Source organism: Micromys minutus (assembly GCF_963924665.1).
Source record: "Micromys minutus genome assembly, chromosome: 14".
In the NCBI taxonomy this organism is placed as follows: Eukaryota; Metazoa; Chordata; class Mammalia; order Rodentia; family Muridae; genus Micromys; species Micromys minutus.
The window spans coordinates 40,351,555-40,375,452 of record NC_137983.1 but is presented as its reverse complement, the minus strand read 5'-3'; the positions used below and the strand labels follow the sequence as shown (position 1 = coordinate 40,375,452).

General features: G+C 39.0%; 1 protein-coding gene across 6 annotated transcripts in view; it reads right to left on the bottom strand.

Annotated features, from left to right (window-relative positions):
- UNC5D (unc-5 netrin receptor D) overlaps window positions 1-23,898 on the bottom strand; it is a gene marked incomplete at both ends in the record, with an annotated part of 506,783 nt that overhangs the window by 209,702 nt on the left and 273,183 nt on the right. For all 6 annotated transcript variants that reach the window (XM_080928792.1, XM_080928793.1, XM_080928794.1 and 3 more), the window contains 2 exons: window positions 1,241-1,384; window positions 17,586-17,804. In XM_080928792.1, coding sequence (XP_080784918.1) covers window positions 1,241-1,384; window positions 17,586-17,804 — 363 coding nt within the window. The remainder of the gene's footprint in view (window positions 1-1,240; window positions 1,385-17,585; window positions 17,805-23,898) is intronic.

The following is a 23,898-nucleotide window of genomic DNA, read 5'->3' as shown; positions in this document are numbered from 1 at the left end:
ATGGGACAAATGAATGCAAACCTGCTTCCTCTCTTGGTTGACCTGTTACAATAAAGTCATAAAATATTGGTTGGCTAATTTTAATTAACTAAGCAACTATTGGAAAAAAATATTTCCCAAGGCTCTCAGACTGAGTACGGTTTATGAGGTGACCTCTTTTCTCCTGGTCTAGTAGGACCCACGAGACATCTAGAAGAGACCTCCCAAATCACCAGTATTATGAAGGTGAAATGCATATTTTAAGAGGGAGATTTCATTTCTGAGGAAACATAAATGTCTTTGCAAATAGCAGTTCACTCCTATTCTTAATCCCTAAGCCATCAACATCTGCTATGGAGAATTCCTCCAGTCCTCAGATAAATCCCCCTTGTCCCATATTCTTTATGGCACTCTCAAAAAGCAGGATTCCAATAAAACAACAATAACCATCTCCTCTGCCCCTCCCAGCTTCCTTCCATAGTTTTTTTTTTTTTTTTTTTTTTTTTTTTTTTTTTTTTTTTTTTTTAAATAACAGTCCTAGGCAGAATAAAGGAGGAGTTTGAGGATATACAGAGGCAGGCTAATGGTAATGGGTAGAACAGGAGAAATTTATATATTATATATCATACTCGGATTATAAAAGCATAGATACACAAATAGGATAGAAAAATCTTGGTCTGCTCAGAAAAGCTATTTTTCTTTCCTTGTTTTCCAACTATGCATGTTTTTAAAATTATACTTGGGTCAAATAAATACACTTTTGAAACCCATTTCCATGTTTTAAAGTTAGCAGAGAAGAGACTTAACAGCAGGCTATAAAAACCCTTTAATGTTTTTAATGCCTTATTTTTGCAGATTGGCTGGAAGGTAGAACGAATAGTCATTACTCAGCTCTCCCCAGGTGTGCCCCACCTAAGCATTACCATTGATGGGGAGAGGCAGAGTACATTGGTGTGGGCTTCATCTTCTCTGGACCATAGTTTTCTGACAACATGGAGACATTTGAGTTCTGAAAATCCAGGCAGAATCTCTTAAGCAAACCGAGTTGCTGATTATCCTCTGGAGAAAATGATTGACCATTTTAAAAGAAAGTTTAAAGAAGTAAATTTATTGGAGGTGGGAAAGTCTATCACTGCCTCCCATTTATCCACATTCTGCAGAAGACAAGGACATCTCCACTAACCTCTACAACTGTATTTATCTTATTTCCCTACTCCTAAGACCCAAGGTCATCCCCAAAGTCCTCCCCAAAGATACTTACAGGCAATGCGCACTGAAGCTTTCCTACTCTTGGAAGTTCCCAGGTGGCTCCACGCTACACACTGGCACCAGTAGTCCTCTGGCCCATGGAAGTCCTCCACCTGTTGCCTGGTGACATTGATAAACACTTCCCGGACCTTCAAGCCTGATGGGCAGACAGAGAACATTAGGTGAGGCCACTACATTTCTCAATCACAAAGGTAAGGCTAGCCAAACCTTTTCTTTTTAATTAAACAGTTCTGTTTTTAATCAAGGCAAGGTTTTAATTACCGTGACAGTAATATATTACTGCTAATTAAATTCCACTAGCTGAGTAGGATGTAAAGCACACACACAAAGTATTATCAACTAATGCAGTGCTGTACAATAGAACAGCATTCCTATTACACTGACCTCGTGCTCTCGGTCTATGTATAAAATGTACTGTGAGGAATACAAACCTAAGGTAATGTCTAGAACCTAACAATCTCTGCATAGTAAGCCCAGGAACAGTGTTTCAAGTTGTTCTTTGAGTGGCTACAGTTGTAGACAAGGAAGGGTTACTGTAATAGTGTGGTTTGAAAAAAAAGCCCGTGTGTGTGTGTGTGTGTGTGTGTGTGTGTGTGTGTGTGTGTGTGTGTGTTAGAGAGAGACAGAGAGAGAGAGAGAGAGAGACAGAGAGACAGAGAGACAGAGAAACAGAGAGGGAGAGAGCAAGAGACAGAGACAGAGAGAGAAAGAGAGAGAAGAAACAGACCAAATAGTAGCATCCAAGGTTAAGAACAAAGCCTGTGAGATACAAAACCAAATGGACAGGTCAGACAGGAGGCAGACCCATTGATCTTTAAGTCTAACAATCTAGGAACAAGGAAAACTCTCAGAGTAGGGGTGTCAGTAGATGGAGCAAAGGTTGTAGAAATAGCAGAAAAGAAACCTCTGAGCTGGGATAAAGCTGAAGACTTTAATCTTCCTATGAGATTGTTATGAATTTGCATTTTTCTTCTGATCATTGGGAATATGCTTGGTACTTCTAACTGTGGAGATCTGTCTCCTACATTCTTCTGACCAAGGACCACTGGGGTCCATCTTTGGGATGGTAGGCTAACCTTCTTGGAGTGCCAGGGCTGGAAAGGGATATTCCTCCTAGCTACTTCACTTACTTAATGGCAAACAAAGTCCCAGTCCCTATAGTTCTCATGCCTTTCTGTCCCACAGACACTGGCTGACATTGGCCTTTGTTATAGGAATGCTTAGTCAAGGCCTGATTATATAAGTCCAGCACCACAGTGAGCCTTACAGATCTTCACTCACTGCATGAGCACATCGCCCAAAGATGGAACATGTTCTTCTCTCCCCTTGATGTAGACGACTTAGAGAGATGAGAGCCGCCTGTTTGCATCCATGGTTTATAGATGGGGCATCTGGCAATTGTCCCCCCCCTTCTGCCTTACAAACTAATTCCAAGGCTTTTCACAGGGAAATGCCTCCACCTGGGCTTGCTTTGTTCTTGATTATGAAAATAAGACTAATGTGTGAAAGAAGTGAAGAAAAATTAAATGCCTAATTTGGAATTTTTTTAGTCTTATATTCAAAAACAATTCGGAGGCATTTGCCTTGTCATCCTGAATCATGTTTGGAGCCTTCTCTTTTCTGAAGAAAGTCAGAGGGGGTGGGAGATGTTTCTGGGGGAAAGGGGAGCTGTGAGGAGAAAAGGGAGGGGAAGCCGGTCAGGATGTATTGTATGGGAAAAGAACCGTATTTTGAAATTGTATTAGAGAAGAATCGCTTTCAACTGAAAAACAAACAAACAAAGAAGAATACCAACAAAAAAATCTAAACAAAACCCAAAAGTAAGTAGCAGAAAAGAAACCTGGAATTGGAGTAGGGGTCATTATAATTCAAAGGAGCCAAAGGCTCTGCAGGGAAGAAGTAGAAGACAAGTCTGCCTCTGCTGGTGGCCTGGAGTAAACAGTAAGAACAGAGGTGACCTAGTCTCATGGAGAACATCCCCACACCATGCAGTCAATAATGCACCATATGTGACTAGACACAGTAATGGACAAAGAAACCATCATGTACAATATGAGTTAAGCTTCCTAAGTTTGGAGGAGGTACCACACAACACTCACTCTGGTGTCTGTTAACAATCCACATTTCCTCAGGCAGAAAGCTCCCAATTTTTTTTTTTTTTTTTTTAAGATTTCAGTCCTGCACTCTGTGGATTTCTCCAGAGCAAGAATGTATGAACTCTTAGAGATGATGGTATGGTTGTATCTCTGCCATCCTGGCACATAATGAAAGGGCTGATGGTTTAGCTCCAGTGACCTGTGCCTGTAAAGAACAAGCCCTAGGCCCCATCCTGGCAAGGATAAACTATATCAGGACCAGGGCATTGGAATGGAAGAGTCTGTTAGCTAAGGTAAAAATGAGAAAAGTGCATGGAAATGAAGTATATTAAAATCAAAACTAAACTCGTTTCTTGAGAAAGTGACTACGAGTGGGGCCCACATACTGTTAAGAGAAGTTGAAGAGGTTTAAGATAAGGAGTGAGCCTGTACGAGGAGGGCTTGCTTACTTCTTGCTCTTCAACTTAAGACAAGTGGATAGTATGCTTTGAAGAGTTAAGCAGAGAAGAAAGGACCATACCAATACTACAGGTATGAGGAGCAGCCATGGTAGTATGCCGGGGACACTGAGTCAGAAAGCACCAGACCTTGTAAAACAGGCCTTCAACCTACATACCCTGCTGGTGGGAATGTAAATTAGTCCGGCAGTTATGAAAATCATTATGCAGGTTTTATAAAAAACATAACTAATATAAGATCCAGCTATGTCATACTTAGGTATACACCCTGGAGAATTAAACTGAGCACACCATGGAGACAGCTGTGCATCACAGTAGCTGTCCTCAAATTAGCCTATGAAACCACCACCAGATGAATGGATAAAGAATATGTGCTATACATTGACAATAGATTATTACCCAGCAATTATGAAAAACCATGCTATTTATTTATGAGGAAATGGATGAAACTGGAGATCATCATAGTAAACAAGATGGTAAACACAACAAATAGAAAAGTAGAAGGGGGACTCCATGGTGTGAGGAGAATGAATAGAGTGTGGGAACTGAGAGTGTGCAGGTGTGTGTGTGTGTGTGTGTGTGTGTGTGTGTGTGTGTGTGGACAACATTATTTTGTGCAAACACACACACACACACACACACAAACACACACACACACACACATATATATATATATATATATATATATATAGAGAGAGAGAGAGAGAGAGAGAGAGAGTATGTTGCCACAAGTGGACACTAGATGTCATAGATGTCATTATAGATTGTTGTGAGCCACCATGTTCTTGCTGGGAATTGAACTCAGGACCTCTGGAAGAACGGTCAGTGCTCTGAACCGCTGAACCATCTCTACAGCCCTATATATCTAACATTTTTAGATATAATAAACTTCATCGGTAAAAATGTGATCAAGCCACTCCACTGTTCTCATTCTATCCAACTTGGGAACCTAATCCACCTCAGGATGTCTCAGAGGGGTCACATGTCTCAGTCAGAAAACAGGGAGTGCATACATCCAAACCACCAATTTGCATTCCCCCACCCTCACCCCAAGGACACTCAGAATCTATTTTATTCAAGTGTGGTTAGCCTGCAGACATACTAATGACTGGCATGAGGAAGAAATTTACATAGCTAGTAAGAAACTGGCCCAGCCTGCCACATTCAGCCACATGGAAGCAGAACATACCAGGGCAAACAGAAGGCAGAAGAAAGAGAGAAACAGAACAAGAGCTTCTCTGCTTTGTTCCCATGAAAGGGATTCAAATACCGAAAAGTAGTAAAATCCAGAATTGGCTATTTTGAGTAATGTCACACAACTAGCTCCTGGGGTTAGGACAGGGAACGGTGGCTTGGAGTATAGGAGCTGTATCAAGGATGTGCACTGCACCTGAATTAGTTTGTACATGCAGCCATGATCATCAGACCACTCCCCACATGGTAAACAGGCCTTAAACCGGTTTGACTAGTCCATATAGAGACATTTACAGGCTACTTTGGCAAGAGCAAAGAGAAAATAAGTTTCCACCACATGGACAGCAGAACTTGCTCTATTTCTGGTATTCTTTCTGACATCCCATCCAGGATCCAGAGGAACAGCCTTAAGTTATGAATTCAACATCAGGATGGCTCAGCTCCTCATCCATTTCAGATGTTCTACAAGGGGTCACAAAGTAAAGCCTACACAAATGAACTGCTCCTGAACACAGTGTAGTCTCCTAATCAGCATGATCACGGTAGCAGATTCCAAATGACATTGTCACACACACACACACACACACACATACACACCATGCTTGAAGACTCCTCCTTCAATCATGAGGGTTTCAGTTGGTCTGACCATCATGTCTAAGAAAATCCTCACAACTCCATAATGTCTTCATATCTTCTGTGGTTCACCCAGGATAACAAAATGATGCTACTTTAATAAGGTGTCTTTCTCAAAAAAAAAAAAAAAAAAAAAAAAATAGGACATTCTTACTCTAATCTTCAGCTCTTTGATATACACATTTAGATGTGGCAAGGACCTTCCCCCAAGGAATAAAGATTTCAGGGAAGGAAATCACTGGGCAAGCAGTAGGTGGGACTTCCAGGTCAGAGGGGGGAAGAAAGGAAGGAGAAAAAGAGACTTGAGGTTTTCAGGACAAGAGTGAGCTTGGGGTACAAGATTAATGAACTAGAGATCCCCCCCCCCCGTAAGATGGCATATCCACCAAGATCTGCCATAGGAGGATTAATTTCACTATGACTTACTAATTAGGATGTTAGCTGTTGCTCCCAGCGATTGAGTTACCTGCTGATTTTAAACTAGGATTGTGTGGTGTTTTCCTTCACATGGCATCTGAACTGAGAGTTTCAGAGAAGGTAGGGTGGCAGGACACACTAATCCCACCACAAAACTGGGATGCATTGGTTTGTCCTGGTAACAACCCACCATGGAAACTTAGCAAGTTGGATGGGATGTTTGGGAGCTCCGGGCCAGAGAGTCTGCCAAGATGAGAACATGTCACTTGGCCCTCTGATGCCCGGTGTGGTCTGGCATGGTGACTTTTAAATTTATTAATTACTTAACGCAACCTTTACGTACACAGCCAGTAAGTATGCACATATGTGAATCTACATTCACATTTGGGAAACATCTAAGCACAGGTTCTCTATTTAAAGTAACTGCTTCTATCATCCCCACTAAAGTTTCCCCATCTGTGTTGCAAGCAGACACAGTTATATCCTTTTCCATCGCCAGAGATGGCAGCTAACTTGATGGTAGAAAATGTTATAGTGGGCCAAGATTTCCAGACCAATAAAACATAGTATCTCCTGAAGAAGAGGCATTGTACCCAATAATTTGCAGGATTCCCATAGGCATGGAAAAGCCCCGCCCTTTAGATTATCATGCAAATTATGCCCATCAGACTTTGCTATGGAGTAGAAGCTCACAAAATCTAAAAATACAACTGTGGTTACTGATCTGCTCAAAAGCTTTCTAGGCTCTGGGAGGGTTTAGCTGTGGATAGACTAGCATTGGCAGCGGATGAATAATCGCTCCGCATGTTCTAAACATAACAGAGCAGCACAGAACTTCATCAGGTGTCAGCTTTATTTGTTTAAATGAGAAAAATGCTGACAGCAGTTACTGCGACAATCCCCTTATTTATCAGACAGAAAACGCTAGTTACTTTTAGCAGGTTTAATCCTGTAGGGAAAGGAAAAGTTGGAGCACTCCACAACTAATTGAAGGTAGATGGTTCACAGTTCAAAGCAGAGAAATGTACAAGTGAATCAGGAAGTGGGGGTGAAGGTGGTGAAGAGGAAAAGAATTAAAGTGATTTATATCTGGCAAATTTTCAGTAAACGGGCTACGCAGTCTTAGTGTAGGATCCTAACTTGGTGTGTGGAGCGTAGAGGATCCCAGAGTAGTATTTAACATTCAGAGCCATGCCAATGACAGCCTGGTGCCTACTAACAGCTGTCCCCCAGCCTTTTATCTACAGCTCATTATCACACTAGCGCAAAGCCCATCACTAGCATCCTGCCTGGTTATTGTTGCAGCCAGTTCTTGGACGCACCTGCTGATGGGCGCTCAGGGAGAGATTCGATCCATAGTTCCCACGCGCTCACCACCCCCACAGCTTCCCTTCTCTCAGTTGGAGTTCTCTCTGACAGGAAGCTCCGTTTTATTACACAGAATAAGCATACCCCAGAAGAAAACCGGGATCCTTCTCTGTCCTTAAACATGGTTTGCTTTTTCCAAATCATATGCAAGTGGCAATTGGAAGTCCCTTGGAGGGGCGTTGCTTTCTTTTGGGAAACTCTGGACCTGTTTTCCTGTTCTTTGTTTCTCTAGCCACATTCCACAAACTTTATTTTTTTATTTTTGTGCTTTATTTTCCAGCTGGGGATGTGATTTTTCACAATTATATGGGCATTAACCAAGTGAATCATTATTCAGCTTTCTGTAGAAAAAAAATTTTTTTTCGAAAGGACCAGAGCAATACGACTTCATGAGTTACAGTGCCTTGCTCAGCTCTTACCAGAGATGGGAGGTACCCAGGTCTTCATTAGAGGTATTAATCTCTGACATGGATGAGCTTTTTCTGCTGACCCTCAGAGGCCTTAGAGGAATCAGCCCTTTGGATAGCTCACTGTGGCCCTGAGGTGGCCTTGCCTTCTCCCTCCATCTGCTGAGCAGTAAATCGCCCAGTCTCCTGGCAGAACTGCCTTCACGGCTTATATAAGGCAAAACTTCCTACTAATTTCTTTCAGCTCCCAGACTAGACTCTAAGATTGTGCATGAGCAATAGCAAGCTTTCCCATATTTTGAATAATCACTTATCATTTTTAGTTGTTATAATGGTGGGGCAGCCTTTAATTATTTTATTACATTATTTCAAGGCTTTATAAAATAACTCTAAACACCACAATATAAAAAATTAATCAAATACATTAGAAAGTTGGTGACAGATACTGACTTGAGAAACAAATGTACCGAGGTCCTCATCCATGTCTGTTTTTCTGACAAGTGTCAAGAGCATCATCACAAGCAACCTATAAAGAGTGCTACCATCACTGGGCTACCATGCAAAAGGAGTATGTATTAAGCTGTCCTACCAATTCAGTGACATCATTTGTGACACCAGAACTACACAGTATTATAAGACCACACAAAATGGATTTATTACCCCTGGGAGAAGAACAGACTTCTTGAGGGTCTAGGGTACCATTCTCTACCAGTCTTGAAGGCTTCAAGGATACTCAGTGAGAAGGTGAGTTTGTATAGCAGGGCACGACTGTTACTAAGAACACATGGATTTCCCATGTTTCTGAAGTTACAAAATCTTTGGGAAAACTGTCATGAAAATCTAATCCCATACCATGGATGAACTTAGCTGTCTCCAGACCAGCATGCTATTGAAAATAGTAAATTAAATATAGATAATTAAAAGGGGGGACCATATTTCATTTTGCTGGCAGATGACTAATTAGGGCTAAATGTCTTTTGCCTCCTTATCCTAGCAAGAAGATTAAAATATATTCTGACAAAAAAGAAAAAAAAATCCTCATCCTTTGAATGTGTATGTGCACTGTGCTTAATGAATGCTCTTTAGTTTCCCCAGGATAATAAGCACTTCACGAATTTTGCAGAAGTACCACGAGTTCAGACTTAAGTACAGAATGAAGAATACACCCAAGCTCTCCAGTTTCTTCCACACTAGAGACTAGAATTAATCAGCTCAGAGGTGTCTGGCAGAGGCAAGCAAATTAACTTGAGAGTGTTGTCTGATAATAACAAGAAGAAGAAACTTCAGAGACAGAAATGGATGTGGTGAGGTCACTTAGAGGATACCATGTCTTATACAACTCACTTTTAAGCCATATTTCATTGGAGCAAACAGGATCAGAATTTCCAATTCCATATCCTAGTTAATGGATTTCTTTTCCTATGACCTGAAAAGCACCTCTTTGCAGCTAAGTTCATAGTATATGTTATTTGACACATTAAATGGATATGACAAAAATAAATCATATGCAAGTAATAAAATATTATTCACTAAAGTAAAATGATTAATGGATGTATCTTTTCTCTTTTTGGAATTATCAAAATGTGATGGCAAATTTTTGAATCATCAGACACTTGCTAAGTTTTTTTTTAAGTTTTAGAATATCAAACTTATATCATTTTAAGGATAACCTTGGCAGAATATTTACTGTATATCAAGTGCTGAACAAAGCATATGTACTAAGCTCTCCAGCCTTCAAGGCAATAGTGGTAGATGCATTATTATTCCATTTATACTAGGGAAAACCTGAAAGGAAGCTATGACACACACCATCTAGTGGAAATGTTTGTTAATGGAAAACTGGATCCCAAACACATCTAAGGATCATGGAACATCCATCTCTAACTTTTTGACCATATGCAAATTGTCACTCTTGGGTTTCACTTAGTCTGAGATCTTTATAAATTAAACTTCAAATTAAAAGTCATACAACTTAGTATTACACGAACACGACAGGTTGAAAAATTATCCAAAGATCATCGCTCAAGAATTAGGATCTGTGGGAAGGCAGAGACAGGAGGGTTAAAGGTGCACACCATCAAAGACTACAGAGTGAGCTGTAGACCAGCCTAGGCTACAATGTGAGAGCTTTACCTAAGAAGTATTTGGCCAGTGCTAGAAAGTAAGGACCTTCTTCTAGTTATAGTTAGATTGAAAGAAAATGGTGTCCAAACTTTTGTTGTTCTTGTTGTGGAATAACTTAAATAAGACACTAGAGACAAGTCTTCAAGAGTCTGCTACATGTTATGGAGGGGATTCATAATGATTGTCTACCAAACCTTTCAAGACTGTGTCAGTATTTTCTAAGAAACGACAATGAACAAGATGAAGTACAGAGCTGTGAGGAAGGGCGTTGCTATAAAAGTGAGCTAGCTCTAAATGCACACAGACATTGGCAGAAGACTCCGGAGATTGATCACTTCTGTGCTCTGTGGGCTAAAATGTATGTTTCCCTAAGGTGCCCTGGCGATCTGTGAATCATGGAAGGCAACTGCACATTGATGGGTTTCCTGGAAGAAACTATATTCAAATCCTCATCACCAGTGCAGTGAAGTTCTGAGATACAAGCTCTAAGATTTAAGATACTTTTATTTCTACTCTTCTGCCTTTTCTCAACACAATCCATTAACCTTTTATCCCAAGAGAACGGCTCCAGCTGTGGAAAAAGGAATAACATAGAGTGTAAGGACTGAAATGATATTCTTTAGAAAGGAAATAAAAAAGTTTGCCAAGTTTAGATTTTTTTTTCCAGATATACTGGAATACATAGCATTTCACCAGTTCAAATTCAATGACTCTTAGGCCAAATACATTAAAAGCAACAGATCATTATTTTAATAAAAAGTAAAATCTAGGTGATTACTGAGCAATAATAAAGTAGTTTAACTTATTGATAACAGAAGTTTCCCATAAGGAACATCACCTTGGTTGTGTAGATGTTTGGTGCTCACTGCCTTTGGTGTATGTGGTATTGTAAGGCCTGTGGGCCATGCTTTAATTCCTGTATTATTGAATATTCCCCCAATTCACAGGAGTGATTCCTGGGTTGGGATTACTCCACCATTTGAAGCTTCCAGATGTTAACAGAAGCAAAACACAAGGAAGAAGAGCCGCGCGTTTCCAAATGAAATGAGGCAGAACAAATGAGAGGATCCCTTGGCTCATGCAGAGAACCGAGCGTGTACATTACTAAGAGGTATAGCCACGTCTGTGAAAACACCGTAACTCATGTCAAATAAATTGTACTTTTTGCAGGAAGGAACTCTGGCTCAGGGTTTTTCAAGCTAAATTGCATGAAAACACACAATCCTTTTTCTTCTTATTTGAACGGTTAGATGACGGGTCCAAATTACCAGAAAGACCAAAGGCAGTTTGCAGCTTTTAACAGCTAAAAGGACTTATTGCTTCCAATTCAGAAACACAAGAAGATTCCATGTGTACTTTCAGCACTATAAGGTCCTATGCGATTTCCCATAATACCCTTGAAGAAATCAGGCCAATGTGTCAAAAAATATAGTGTATCAATTATAATGGTTCAGAAATAGAAAACATGTCCAAAGACAGGCCAAGAGTGGCTAGCTACAGTGCACTCAAAGAATATGGACAGTTCTCCCTATACTTCTGGTCAAATGGTGCCTCCTGTTCTTGGCTTCTCAGTGTCATTTAGTCTTGCTGGATTGAAAGGGATTATTTTATAGATCTCACCAAAATTTTTTAACAGTAGTCCCACTGAATCACCCAGCTTCATGGAGAGAGCCTTGGGTAGATAATGCATCTTCTACTTTCCAATATCCCTGGCTATTTTCTTTTCTGTGCACTTGTACTCATGTATTGATGCAGGATAAATATCTACACTCATCTTGCTTCTGTTTAAACCATTATACTATTAATATAGAGCCAGGGAAATAATCACAGGGTGTGGCCAATGACACTTTACACTAACAACACAGGGACAATATTTAAAGAGAAATAGTTATTTCCTATTGGTTCTACCAGGATGACTTATATAAAAAGGTTGTGCTTGTTACAGCATTTCAAAAGAGTAAGATGGAAATTACTTTCTAAAGACATTTCAAAAACCTAGCATACACACATACACACACACACACACCATACATACATACATACATACATACATACATATACATATATATATATCTATATATATAGTCTCCTGATTTTTATTATTTATGAATATTTTGTTCTGTGGTAACTTTGAACTATATGACTTTTATTGGCCTTAGAAAAGAACTGGAGCACAGGTTTTTATTTAAAAGAACGTGTAATCAACCATGGTCTCCACAATACACAGAGTTGCCTAGCAATGCTCAAAGAATTAAAAGGAAAAAAAAATAATAAAACAAACCGTGGTGAAATTACAGGAGTGGGCACTGTTCAGTTGGCTTACACTGTTTACCAAGAGCTGGTTAAATAAGGATGGATACAAAATGTCTACAGAGTGTTAGAGAAATGGCTGATTACTTCACAGCATTCCTCCTTACAGTTAGAGCTGTTTATACAATGTGGGTATGACCCCCAAAAATGTGGAAAACAGCCCATTGGGCTGCTGAACTTTGAGGCCTCATTGGACATAGGAATGTGTTCTAACCCACTGACATTGGTAGGTACATTTGCTCTATAGGTGTACCTCTGTCATATGCTTCCACATCTTAACATCCTCCCATAAAAATCTTCATTTTAACAAAAGTGTGTATTGTCCCTGTCTCACCATTCCCATCAAGTTCATATAATAAAGCCTCATACATCCCAAGTTTGGGAATATAAAATAGGAAAATCAAGACTGTTTTCTCCTTTATCTTTAATTATAGCAAATCTTTGTTTTAAGGAAACTACACCCAAACTGAATGGCTGAGAAGCATCTAAGGAAGTGCTCGACATCATTAGCCATCAGGGAAATGCAAATCAAAACAACCCTGAGTTTCCACCTCACACCAACCAGAATGGCTAAGATCAAAAATTCAGATGATAGCAAATGTTGGTGAGGATGTGGAGACAGAGGAACACTTCTCCACTGTTGGTGGGGTTGTAACCTGGTACAACCACTCTGGAAATCAGTCTGGTGATTCCTCAAAAAATTGTACATAGTACTACCTGAAGACCCAGTTATTCCACTTCTGGGCATATACCCCAGAGAAGCTCCAACATACAACAAAGACATATGCACCATAATGTTCATAGCAGCCCTATATATAATAGCCAGAAGCTGGAAAGAACCTAGATGTCCTTCAGTAGATTAATGGATACAAAAAATGTGGTATATTTACACAATGGAGTACTACTCAGCCATCAGAAACAATGACTTTATGAAATTCTTCAGAAAATGCATCTAGAGAATATCATCCTGAGTGAGGTAACCCAGTCACAAAAGAACACACATAATATGCAGTAAGTGATAATTGGATACTAACCCCAGAAAGCTGTGACAACTCCAGAAACAATTCACAGACTATATGAAATTCAAGAAAAACAAAGGCCAAAAAAAAAGAAAATTTAAAAAAAATATGCTTAATCTTTACATACCAAGAAAACTTTGATTATTTCCAGTTTACATCTTGTTTTACATGTATGCTAGGCTCATTGTAACTAGTAAGATTTTAATGCATATTATCAAATCTTTAAAAAAATCAAGTACTGGCAAAAATGTATTCATATACTTCTAAGCAAAAATCCTTAAAATCTGTACATTTATCTTTGTTTTTTTAAAATAAAGTTGTTCAATTAAAAAAAAAAAAAAACAGACTGGGCTGGGCTATAGATCAGCGACACAACACTTGTCCAATGCTAACCCTGATCATTGCAGTCAGATAAAGATGGAAGCATCATGCATTGATTTTAGTAACAGTGATTTGGGAACATCTATGTCAATGAATTGATAAGATAAAGCAAGTAAATATTATATCATAGGGATTATAAAACCTCAGGAAAACTGATGTTTAGAAAAAAATTATCATTCTGTTAATTTTAATGTTTTAAGATTAAAACACTGTATTTTAAATAAATAAATGAATGTATTGTTTATTTTTTAAAAAAAGGAAACTATACCCATAATCCTGGAAACTTTGCCTAACAACATAAGAAACTACTGAAAATAACAAATGGACCTCAAAGGGATCATATGTAGAGACTGTACACATTGTGAAGAATAACAAACCTCAATGGAGTACATATGGAGTTTTTGTCTTGGAGCATAAAACCTAAGCAGATTCACGATGGAAAATGACGATCCATGTGTGGAATTCAAAAAGAATGTGATCTTATTTTGAGTTGAAGAAGAATATATGAAGATGGAGGGGAAATGGCTCATGGTGCTGAAGAATGCACCTGAAATTACCATAGTATTTACATCTAAAAGTAGCCATGTCACAAACTCCCCATCCCCTTGGACCCAGACATTTAAATATAAAGCTGTTAGATGATCTCTTAGATGCCTTTGTTTTCCTCAATGATATCCTAAGAGTCCACTAATCATGCTATTGAGAAGTATACATACAAACAAACAGTTTTTTGTCTACTCTCATAAAACCCCAAAAGGATAGAAATGTGCAACATTTCTGGTAATCCTCTTTTGTAATTCCTTCATCCCAAGTGAACTATGTTAACTGTATCAGTCTCCCTTCTTCCTAGCCTCCCTCCTTCCATGCTTTTCTCTCTCTCCCTCTCTCTTCTTTCATTTCTCCCTCCTTACCTCCTTTCCTGCTCCCTCTCTTTCTCTTCTTCCCTTCCTCCCTCCCTCCTTCTCTCCCCCCTCTCTTTCTCTCTCTCTCCCTCCCTTCCTCCTTTTCTTCCTCCCTCACCCCTTCCATCCCTCTCCCCCACTCTCCTCTCCCCAGTCCTTGACAGAATATTAACTGAATATTATTTGGAGCGAACTCCTTCCTCTCTTACTTTGGAACTCTGCACAGTTCAGACACTTCCCTGTCATAGAGGACTCTCCCTCCCTCTGACTTCTGATGACAATCTCTCAGAGGCTTCTGTTCACACTAGACTTTTGCCCTGACAACTTCTCCATCTATATACCTTCACTCTTTACTGATAATTTCCAGATGTATTATGTGCCCCTGACTTTTGTCAATTCTCTGATCTCTATTTTTTCCACTGAAATATGTAAGTACTTCAAATTGTGTGTGTCCTAACAATCACCTGTGAATTCTTCTCTCTGGATTAATTCTACTGCCTTCCTGGTAATAGGCTAATCGATATTAATCCATCTCCATCCATTTATTAATGCAATCATCTTTGAAGTCCTGTGTTAATAATGGTTCTGAATTCATGGCTACTAAAGTGCTTCTTATAATGGCTATCCAGTTACTACTCAAGTATCTGACCTCTCTTTTCTTACCTGAGTTATCCAAGACTATACATTTCCTCAATTTTGTTTTTGCATGCCATTTCATCTCCTTATGTGGAATTTGTTCTGGAGAACATACTCTAGTCATTGTACTTCGGTCTCAACATCATCATCACTGCCACATCTATCCATATGCTGACCTGCTCCTAATTGCTGTTGTCACTTTTCACATCACTGATCCCATTCTTCCCCAGTTGCCCTTCTCAGAGTTCAGAGGTTCTCAATCTTCTTGATGCTGTGACCCTTCAGTACGGTGCCTCACTTCATGGCGGCCCCAACTAAAAGCATTCTTTGCAATTTCAGAATTGCAATTTTGCTACTGTCATAAATTGCAACATAAATATTTGATGTGCAGGATATTTGATATATGACTTCTATGAAAGGGTTTTGCCACTCACAGGTTGAGGAACACTGTTCTAGAGCAACATTGTATTTCAAATGAACTATACTTCCTGCTGGACACACATTAGGCTTTGTCCACTGGCTAATGATAGTCACACATCATCAAGATGTTCTACAAGGTCACGGAGTATATCATCAGTGACACCTATTCAAATCAGTAATGTTCCTTTCATAAAATTCCCACTGGGAAGTGGCATTTTCTATGAATCCACAATACCACATACCTCTCTAAAAACATCTAAACTTCATGTACACAGCACTTGTTGGAATATTTGTTTTGTTCTTTCCATATGTTTATAGAACACCTATCTGAGCTATGACTTTCCTATGATTAAATATTCTGAAAGGTTTAAAAATGCACTGACAACCAGTGTTATATTTAACACATTGAGCTCATTTGGAACTTTCTAATTATACTGAGGCCTTCTGACTTATTCGGGAATCTAATATCCAGTTAACTGACCAAATCACCACCCACAAAAAAAAAAAAATAATAATAATAATAATCAAGGGTCAGTTCAAACTGAATCCTGTGAGAGGAGCAAAAGTTCAAAAGCATGTATGATTTCTGTTATGTGGTGAAATATAAAACCTTTACTTATTAAAAGGTATGCTTAATATTTTATTCACCATTTATTTCTTTGGAATTATAGAAAGTGCATTCTTTTCTCATACACTACATACACCCCAACCTCAGCTTCCCCTTCCTCCACTCCTTCCAGCTCCCTCCCCCCACATCCCCTCTACCTCAGATCCAGTTCTCTTTCCATTTTCCTTTAGAAGACAGTGGACTTCCCAGAGACAACAATAACACATGACAAAACAGGATAAATTAAGACAATGCAAAAGTCCTCATATCAAGGCCGGGGAAGCAACTAAGTAGGGCAAAAAGAATCCCAAATGCAGGCAAAATAAGTCTGACAGTGTGCTAGAGCGATGGTTCGGTGGTTTAGATTACTTGTTGCTCTTTCAGAGGGCCCTGATTTGGTTCCCAGAACTCACACGGCAGTTCACAACCATGCTTAACTCTAGTATCAGAGGACCTGTTGTCCTCTTCTGACCTATTAGGGCAACAGGCATACATATGGTGTAGATATGTATTGAAAATGGAGATACTTGAAAGCAAAATATTAAAATAAAACAAAATACGTAAACCTGAACTTTTAAAGGTTTTGAATTTTTTCATCAAAATATATTATACTGAGATTTAGTACAAGCTTTCCATGTACATTTAACATCCCTTTTGAGTCTTCAATTACTGATCTAGTAGCTGTCAATAATTTTACCTACCACAGTAAATGATTGTAAATACAAAAATAGTACCTGTCTAGTTAGGCCGGCATAGCTTTCTCACTCAGTAAGCTATAGCTGAGTATGATCATATTTCATCATTTATCAGAAAATTAGCCACACTAATAAAGATGATTCTAAATTCTACCTATATTGAAAACCCCTTAGTATCTGGCACTCTAGTCCTGGCTGTATCACTATTGAACAATCAATGCAACTTCACAAAGGACCCAGAAACCACCAGCTGTGGCAAATCAAGACATAAGAGTAATATCCAGGAGGAAAAGATAAAAGTGATTGAAATTATGCTGCTTAAAATGGTTTTGATGAAAGATTTAATATTTGTCTCAAAATTACTTAGAATTCGTAAAACGAAAACAGCAACTGTCTGGTTTAATGTCCAACGGGAATATTAACTTCATACAACATGGAGTGTTTGAAGTTGCATAGAGCATGAAAAATGCCTCTGAAAATAAACAACAAAGGAAGCTGTCAGGTCACTGGAGGATGAAATCATTTGTCTTACATGTCTAAAACGAGGTACCATTAACTGCATCCACATAGGGGGAAGTAAATTCTTATGTTCCCTCCCCTGCCCTGACGTAAGAGCAAGGTGAGAATCTGGGGAGATGACTCAGTTTCTTCAGTTGGTTTCACCTCTTACCTGAGCTCTCATCCAGGCTTTCCTCTGAGACATGCTCATTCTGATGAACCCACTCTCCATTGCATTTGAAGAATATTTGCATGGCTGGCCTTGCTTTGCACCGGAGAGCAATAGGGTTGCTCTTGATGATGTAAGCATCTTCAGGCTCCTCTATGAAATGAGGCAGTGTTCCAGGGGCAGATGGGATGGAGTCAGGAAGAACTTCACCACTGTCGGCTCCTGGAAAATCGAAGAGGATATCAGAACCCAGCCTACAGCAAAAGGTCACAAAGCAAATCACAGTGAGGAGTCCCCACCAGCCCCGCCCCCAATATTCTCAGTTGAAACACTGTTCAACTGTACAATCCCAAGATCTGCCTAAGTGGTTATTTTTAAAGGCTGGCCTAGAAAAGATGGGACCTCCAGGGGGGATGTGCCTTCACATTGCTGCACAACTGAGAACTTGAAAGTGAGAACTCCCAAGTTCAGTTTGAATTTGAGCATCCAGAGAAGGAACTGTTATAAGTAACTGTGGGGCCAAATCTCTAGGTTAGTCTGAGAAGTGGTTACCTCATCTTCAATGAGGATTTCAAGCTGCCTCAACTTTGGAAAAAAGGTCGAGAATATATGTGGTTTTCCAGGATATATGAATGAGTGTGAAGGTGAAGAAAGGATAGAAACTACACATAATTTCCTGGTTTGTGTGGATGGGAGTGGAGGCTCCCTATCAAAGTCACAATACTTGCTTTCTTTACCTATGAAACTGCTGATTTATATAGCACTTTTTGGTAACTTGCCAACTTCCTACTTCTTTTTCAAAAATTAGGAAGAATTTCCATCTCTGTCCCAGCATACTTCCTTATGGGGACTAAGTAGTATGCCTCTCAAAGCTAACAGGTGACACAAGTCAAAAGAACTCTGAGCGCAGTTACAATGTGTCTGTTCAGAGAAGAAGTGAATATGGCTCTTCAGGAACTTCAGAGAGAACTCAAGAAGTTCTGGGAAAAGAAAAAGGCCCAGTAGAGACTGCTTTCATAGCTCATTGATACATTTGGTATACATTTAAGCCCCAGGCAGGCACATAAAATGAAGCACTACCAAGCAGGAGGTAGTAGGAAGAGATGGCCTGGCTTCCAAAGGGCCTTCCCCTGAAGAACAGAAAAGGTAACAGTTTCAGTACCAATCTCTGGAACATACAGAAGGCCAAAGGAATCTTTAAACCTGACTGGGCAACTAGAAAATACTTTCTCCGGAAATCCAATCCCTAAAAGAGCACCTAGTAATGGATGAGCCCTTAGGCTGGCCTTCCCATGTCATCTTGAACAAAATTTCATATCATAATTCACATGTAAGTCAAAACCAAAACAAATAAGCATTGTGGGAAGTAAGCATAACTAATGCCTTGTTTTAAAAGCCTTTACAAATTATCATACACACACAAACACACACACACACACACACACAGGTACACGCATGTGCACTCGCGTGTGCACACACACACATTGAAAATGTACAGAGAGGCCAGTACTTGATGAAATTTTTTATGTAAGGATGCAAACAGATTACTGTGAGCTAGGAAAATGACTCCTCTCCATGGAACCACATAAGCAAGGTTTGCAACTGAGATGAATTAAATATAATAATAGCCTGGTTCTCCTAAACAGTACTGTTTTCTGCTAAATATATCAAGCTAAGGTGTGTATATGGGCAGCCTTAAAATGAGAGTTTCAGATACTATAAGCTTTGCAATGCATTTGAAAAGGAGGGGTTAATTCTATGTAATTGGAGATTTAAAAATTATCAAAAAGCCCCAATTACTCAAAAAGATGTAAACATTTTAGTTCATGAAATCACAATAAAATCACTGGTTATATCTATCAGAGATGCGACAGGTGAAGAGAGCCTTAACAGAATGTGTGTGTGTGTGTGTGTGTGTGTGTGTGTGTGTGTGATGTATTAAATTATATTTACAATGCTCTTCATAAAATAGTTCATATATTAATTTACTTTATTACCGACTACCCATGCCAATTTCAATTTTCAATAAATACCAAGTTCCCTCAGGCTTTTGTAAATCCATAGATTAGAGGAAATGACAAGGATATTAAAAGATTTTTATGGACATCAAATGCTCACACTCCCACAAGGGGCTTGAGCTGTGTTCAAAGTAATTCATTGCTCATGAAAGGGTAATTGGTAAGAATATATAGCTGTCCTCTACCTAGAAACATGAAAGAATAGATACAGAGATACATTCTTACTGATGCATTTTTTTTCTATTAACAGTGTATGAATATTGGAAGGAACTACAAGGGGGTCTAACTGACTGTTACAAACTCTAAGCAAATATTGAGAAAGCGTTTGTAAAATGTCAAAAACAAAGACAGGAGATTATACAATGAATCAAGTTTTAAATATCTGACACTCAAAAAAAGTAGATCTAAGAATATCAGTGTTCCTTTTTTTCATTTAATAAATGCCCTTTAGATAAGAGACCAGTTGAGCCTGCATCAGAGATAGGGAACAAGGGAGTACATGAAGAAGCCTGAGGGTAAATGTTCTGGCTATACAGAGATATGCTTTAAGAATCAGTAGATCTTAATGTTTAGAGGAGAAAGAAAAGGAATTTGGAATGTAATATTTCATCTCAGTTGTTATTGAAGTGATGTTCAATTCATGCCCCACATAGAAAATGAAAAAAATTGGGTTAGGATGAATAAATACACAAAATACAATAATTGATTTATAAGCATAACAGAAGATGAGTGATAGCATGTATAGATTAATATATTTTTAAAATTTATCTGCATTTTCAACAAATAAGTGTAGCAAACAACAGTGGAGTATGAGCTACTCCCCTCTTTCCCTGGCTTTGTACAGACAGGAGCTGGTTGTGTTGTTTGACCTTGCCTGGCTTTGAATAATTCCCACCCCTCTCCATTTCTTCAATGTTTCATTTGACCAAGTTGTATTTCTGGAACAAGAAGAACCGGACATTTTAATTTCTTCTGGCTGATGTCTCAGTGTCCGAGCTATCTGCTATCTCAGACCCAGAAGACAAGCACATCATCTTCCTTGTTACCACCACTGATGACCATTCTGAGCAACCATACTAGTAGCTTGGATCAGAATTTTTTCAGGAATTATCCTGGGGATGTTCAGAGGAAAGGGCGAAGGAAAAGGCCAGGAAGATAGCTCAGTTGATAAAATACTTGCTATGCAAACATGAAGATCTGAGTTCAATGCCCAGAATTCAGCTGAAAGTATCACACATTTGTAATTTGCTTGGGAGGAAGCATCAGGCATCCTTCTAGGGAGCTGATGGTCTTTCGAGAAATCCTGACTCAAGAATCAAGGTAAATACCTGCTTAGGAATAGCACCTGGCTGACTAATGGCCTCTACATGCAAACAAAAGACCTATGTACTCATATTTGAATATATGCATGCTTTCACACTCCTGTGCACATATTTACACATGAGCACACATAAAATAAGCAAGGAAAGACATGATGAGGAACATAAAAGGAACCAAGAACTATTTTGGGTCTTAGAAGTTTATTGTTCTATTGATTTTGTTCTGTGGGAGGACTAGGTAGGACATTTCCTCTAGGAAGTAGTTCTATGGAAACTGAATCAATGTATTTCTGCTTCAAAGCAAATTGACTTGCAATCTTGGCATGTCTTCTATGATATTCTCTCTCTCTCTCTCTCTCTCTCTCTCTCTCTTTCTCTGTGTGTGTGTGTGTGTGTGTTTGTGTGAGAGAGAGACAGAGAGAGAGACAGAGAGAGAGACAGAGAGAACGAGAGAGACAGAGACAGAGAGACAGAGACATCCTGGCTATCAATGACAGTCACCTGTTTGGCTCAACAACTTGATTTCAATAAAGGGGCTGGGGGACTCATGCGCCTCTGTTGACACTCTTGAATCCTTGTATGGTAAATACACTGGCCTAACCAAAGAATCACCATGGAAAATCAAAGACAAACTTCAGAGGTCAGAACAGAAATGGCTGACAGTTCCTTAAACACCAATCCAGAAACAAAAGATAGTGCTTCAAGTGCCACTGAGTAATGCTTTTCTATGTTCTGATGAGCTAAGAAACTTGAAAACTATGTGAGCAGAAAGCAAAAATGAGACCTGCCATCTACTCTGCGCTTATAGTTGATGATGTGAACTTCTTCAGAGACTCAATCATTCAGCCTTCATGACAGATCTCCCGGGTGAGAGAGGATTACCCCAATTTGCATTTGCTAGAATGCTGGGCATGAATGTTTTATCTGAGATCATTCAGCCCCAAAACTGAGGACTCAGAATTTGACTGTAGGAATCCAGCACCAACCACAGTTCCAGTTAGGTCAAACTGTCACTGATTGTATGTCAGCCTTAGGGAGACTATGTGCAACTCATGGAATCTGGAGAGACATACATTATCTCTGTGTCCTTCATTGTTGCCATCAACTATGACACTTCTCCTCTCAGCTGATCTAGAGATGAAGGTCGGGGCTGCTTTTGTGAGTACAGTTAAAAGAATGTCATAAGGAAATAAAAAAATTAAAATAACAGTGAGGAACCACCAGAATACAGTCAATTTATGAGCCATTCTCACTAACCCTAGAAATAATGAAGTTAGGGACTGGGGTGCAGTTAAATAGTTGAACACACACCCACCACAGGCAAGGCCCTGGGCTCTGTCCCTACCATCACACACACACACACACACACACACACACACACACACACACACACACTCATCACTGTGTAAGAATAATATAAGGAAAGAGTTTCCAATGTATCATTTGAAACAATTATTTTTTTTTAAAGCAGGAACACTTAAGAGTTAAATTCCAGTTAAGACGTAAGGAGTACTTTTTGAAAGTTGGTGAAACTCAAAAAAAGAGTGGGAGGAAACCATTGTCATTCAATTAGTTTTAACCAAGTGATACTGCATTTGACCCTTTCATGTGTTGCATTATTAATAATACGTGAGATATAGTTACTTAGTAGTGCTTGCCCAGAATACATGAAGCATAAAGCCCTGGTCTTGGTCCCTACTCTATAATCTAAGTATGTTAGCAAATATCTGTAACCCTAGTCTATCAGAGGGAGAGTCCAGAAGATCAGAAGTTTAAGTCCATCCTTAGTAAAATAATTTGTGGCCAGCCTGAGCTACATGACAATTTACCTTAAAATATAAAATGAATAATAGAATTGGACCCACATCAGGTCACAGATGTCACAAATCAGGACCGATGAAACCCTTGAATCATTATTCACAAAATATAAGTGAAATAGAGCTTCGTGAAATTGGAGAAATTTAAACTGTTATTACTTTTCCTATAAAGGATATTACATTTAAATTATTTTTGTATTTTTTCTTCTATCTCCAAAGCATGCCTATTGTTATATCATATTGTCATGAGGTTCAAAGGGCAACTAGCAAGCACACCATCAAAATGCGGTTTAGGATGAAATCAGCTGATCATGTCTGGGTAACTCTGACTTTTCATTGTCGTCTAGCTGGGTTCTCTCATCCTCAAAAATAGATAACTAAACCATGTTCTTTGGTGGCAAAATAAGATCATATATGCAAGAAATATTATAAATGATTAAATGTGGCATAAATATTATGTGTTCCTTCTACCTTTTTAAAAAATATAAAATGTTTCTTCTACGTGTACAGCTCCTTTTATCAGCACACATGTTTATGCACCACATGCGTCCTTGGTGCTGAGGAAGCCAGACAAAGGCATACTGTCCCTTCACAGATGGTTGTGGGTCACCGTGTGGTTTCAGGGAACCAAACCCAGGTCCTCTAAAAGAGCAGCCAATGCTCTCAAAAACTAAGTCATTTCTCCAGCCTCATTTTAACCACTTTCATCATAAACATCAATATAAAAGGAATTAAAATTATAATCCCTTAGACTTCAATCCCAAAATGCATGCTGATGCTTATGATTTAATTTTCCAAATAGTATTTCCGTTTTTATCTCAGAGTCCATATAAGACTATTGCTTATACATTTTTTTTGCCCTTGGCTACGTGTGTGTGTGTGTGTGTGTGTGTGTGTGTGTGTGTGTGTGTGTGTGTGCCATTATTTTAAGTCAAGAACTCTGAAAGCACACTGAAAACCATTTAATAAATACGGAATATTGTAATACACCAGGTTCTCATGAGGCTGCAAATTCTGGTTAAGCACGAAGTGTTTCCGTTGGTCAGATAGCAAAACTATTAGCTTCCCTAGGCAAACAAAAAATAGGATACTTTATAAAATCAAGAACCTGCTTTTATGAAACATTCTCATGAAACAAATATTTTAAAAAGAACTTTACATT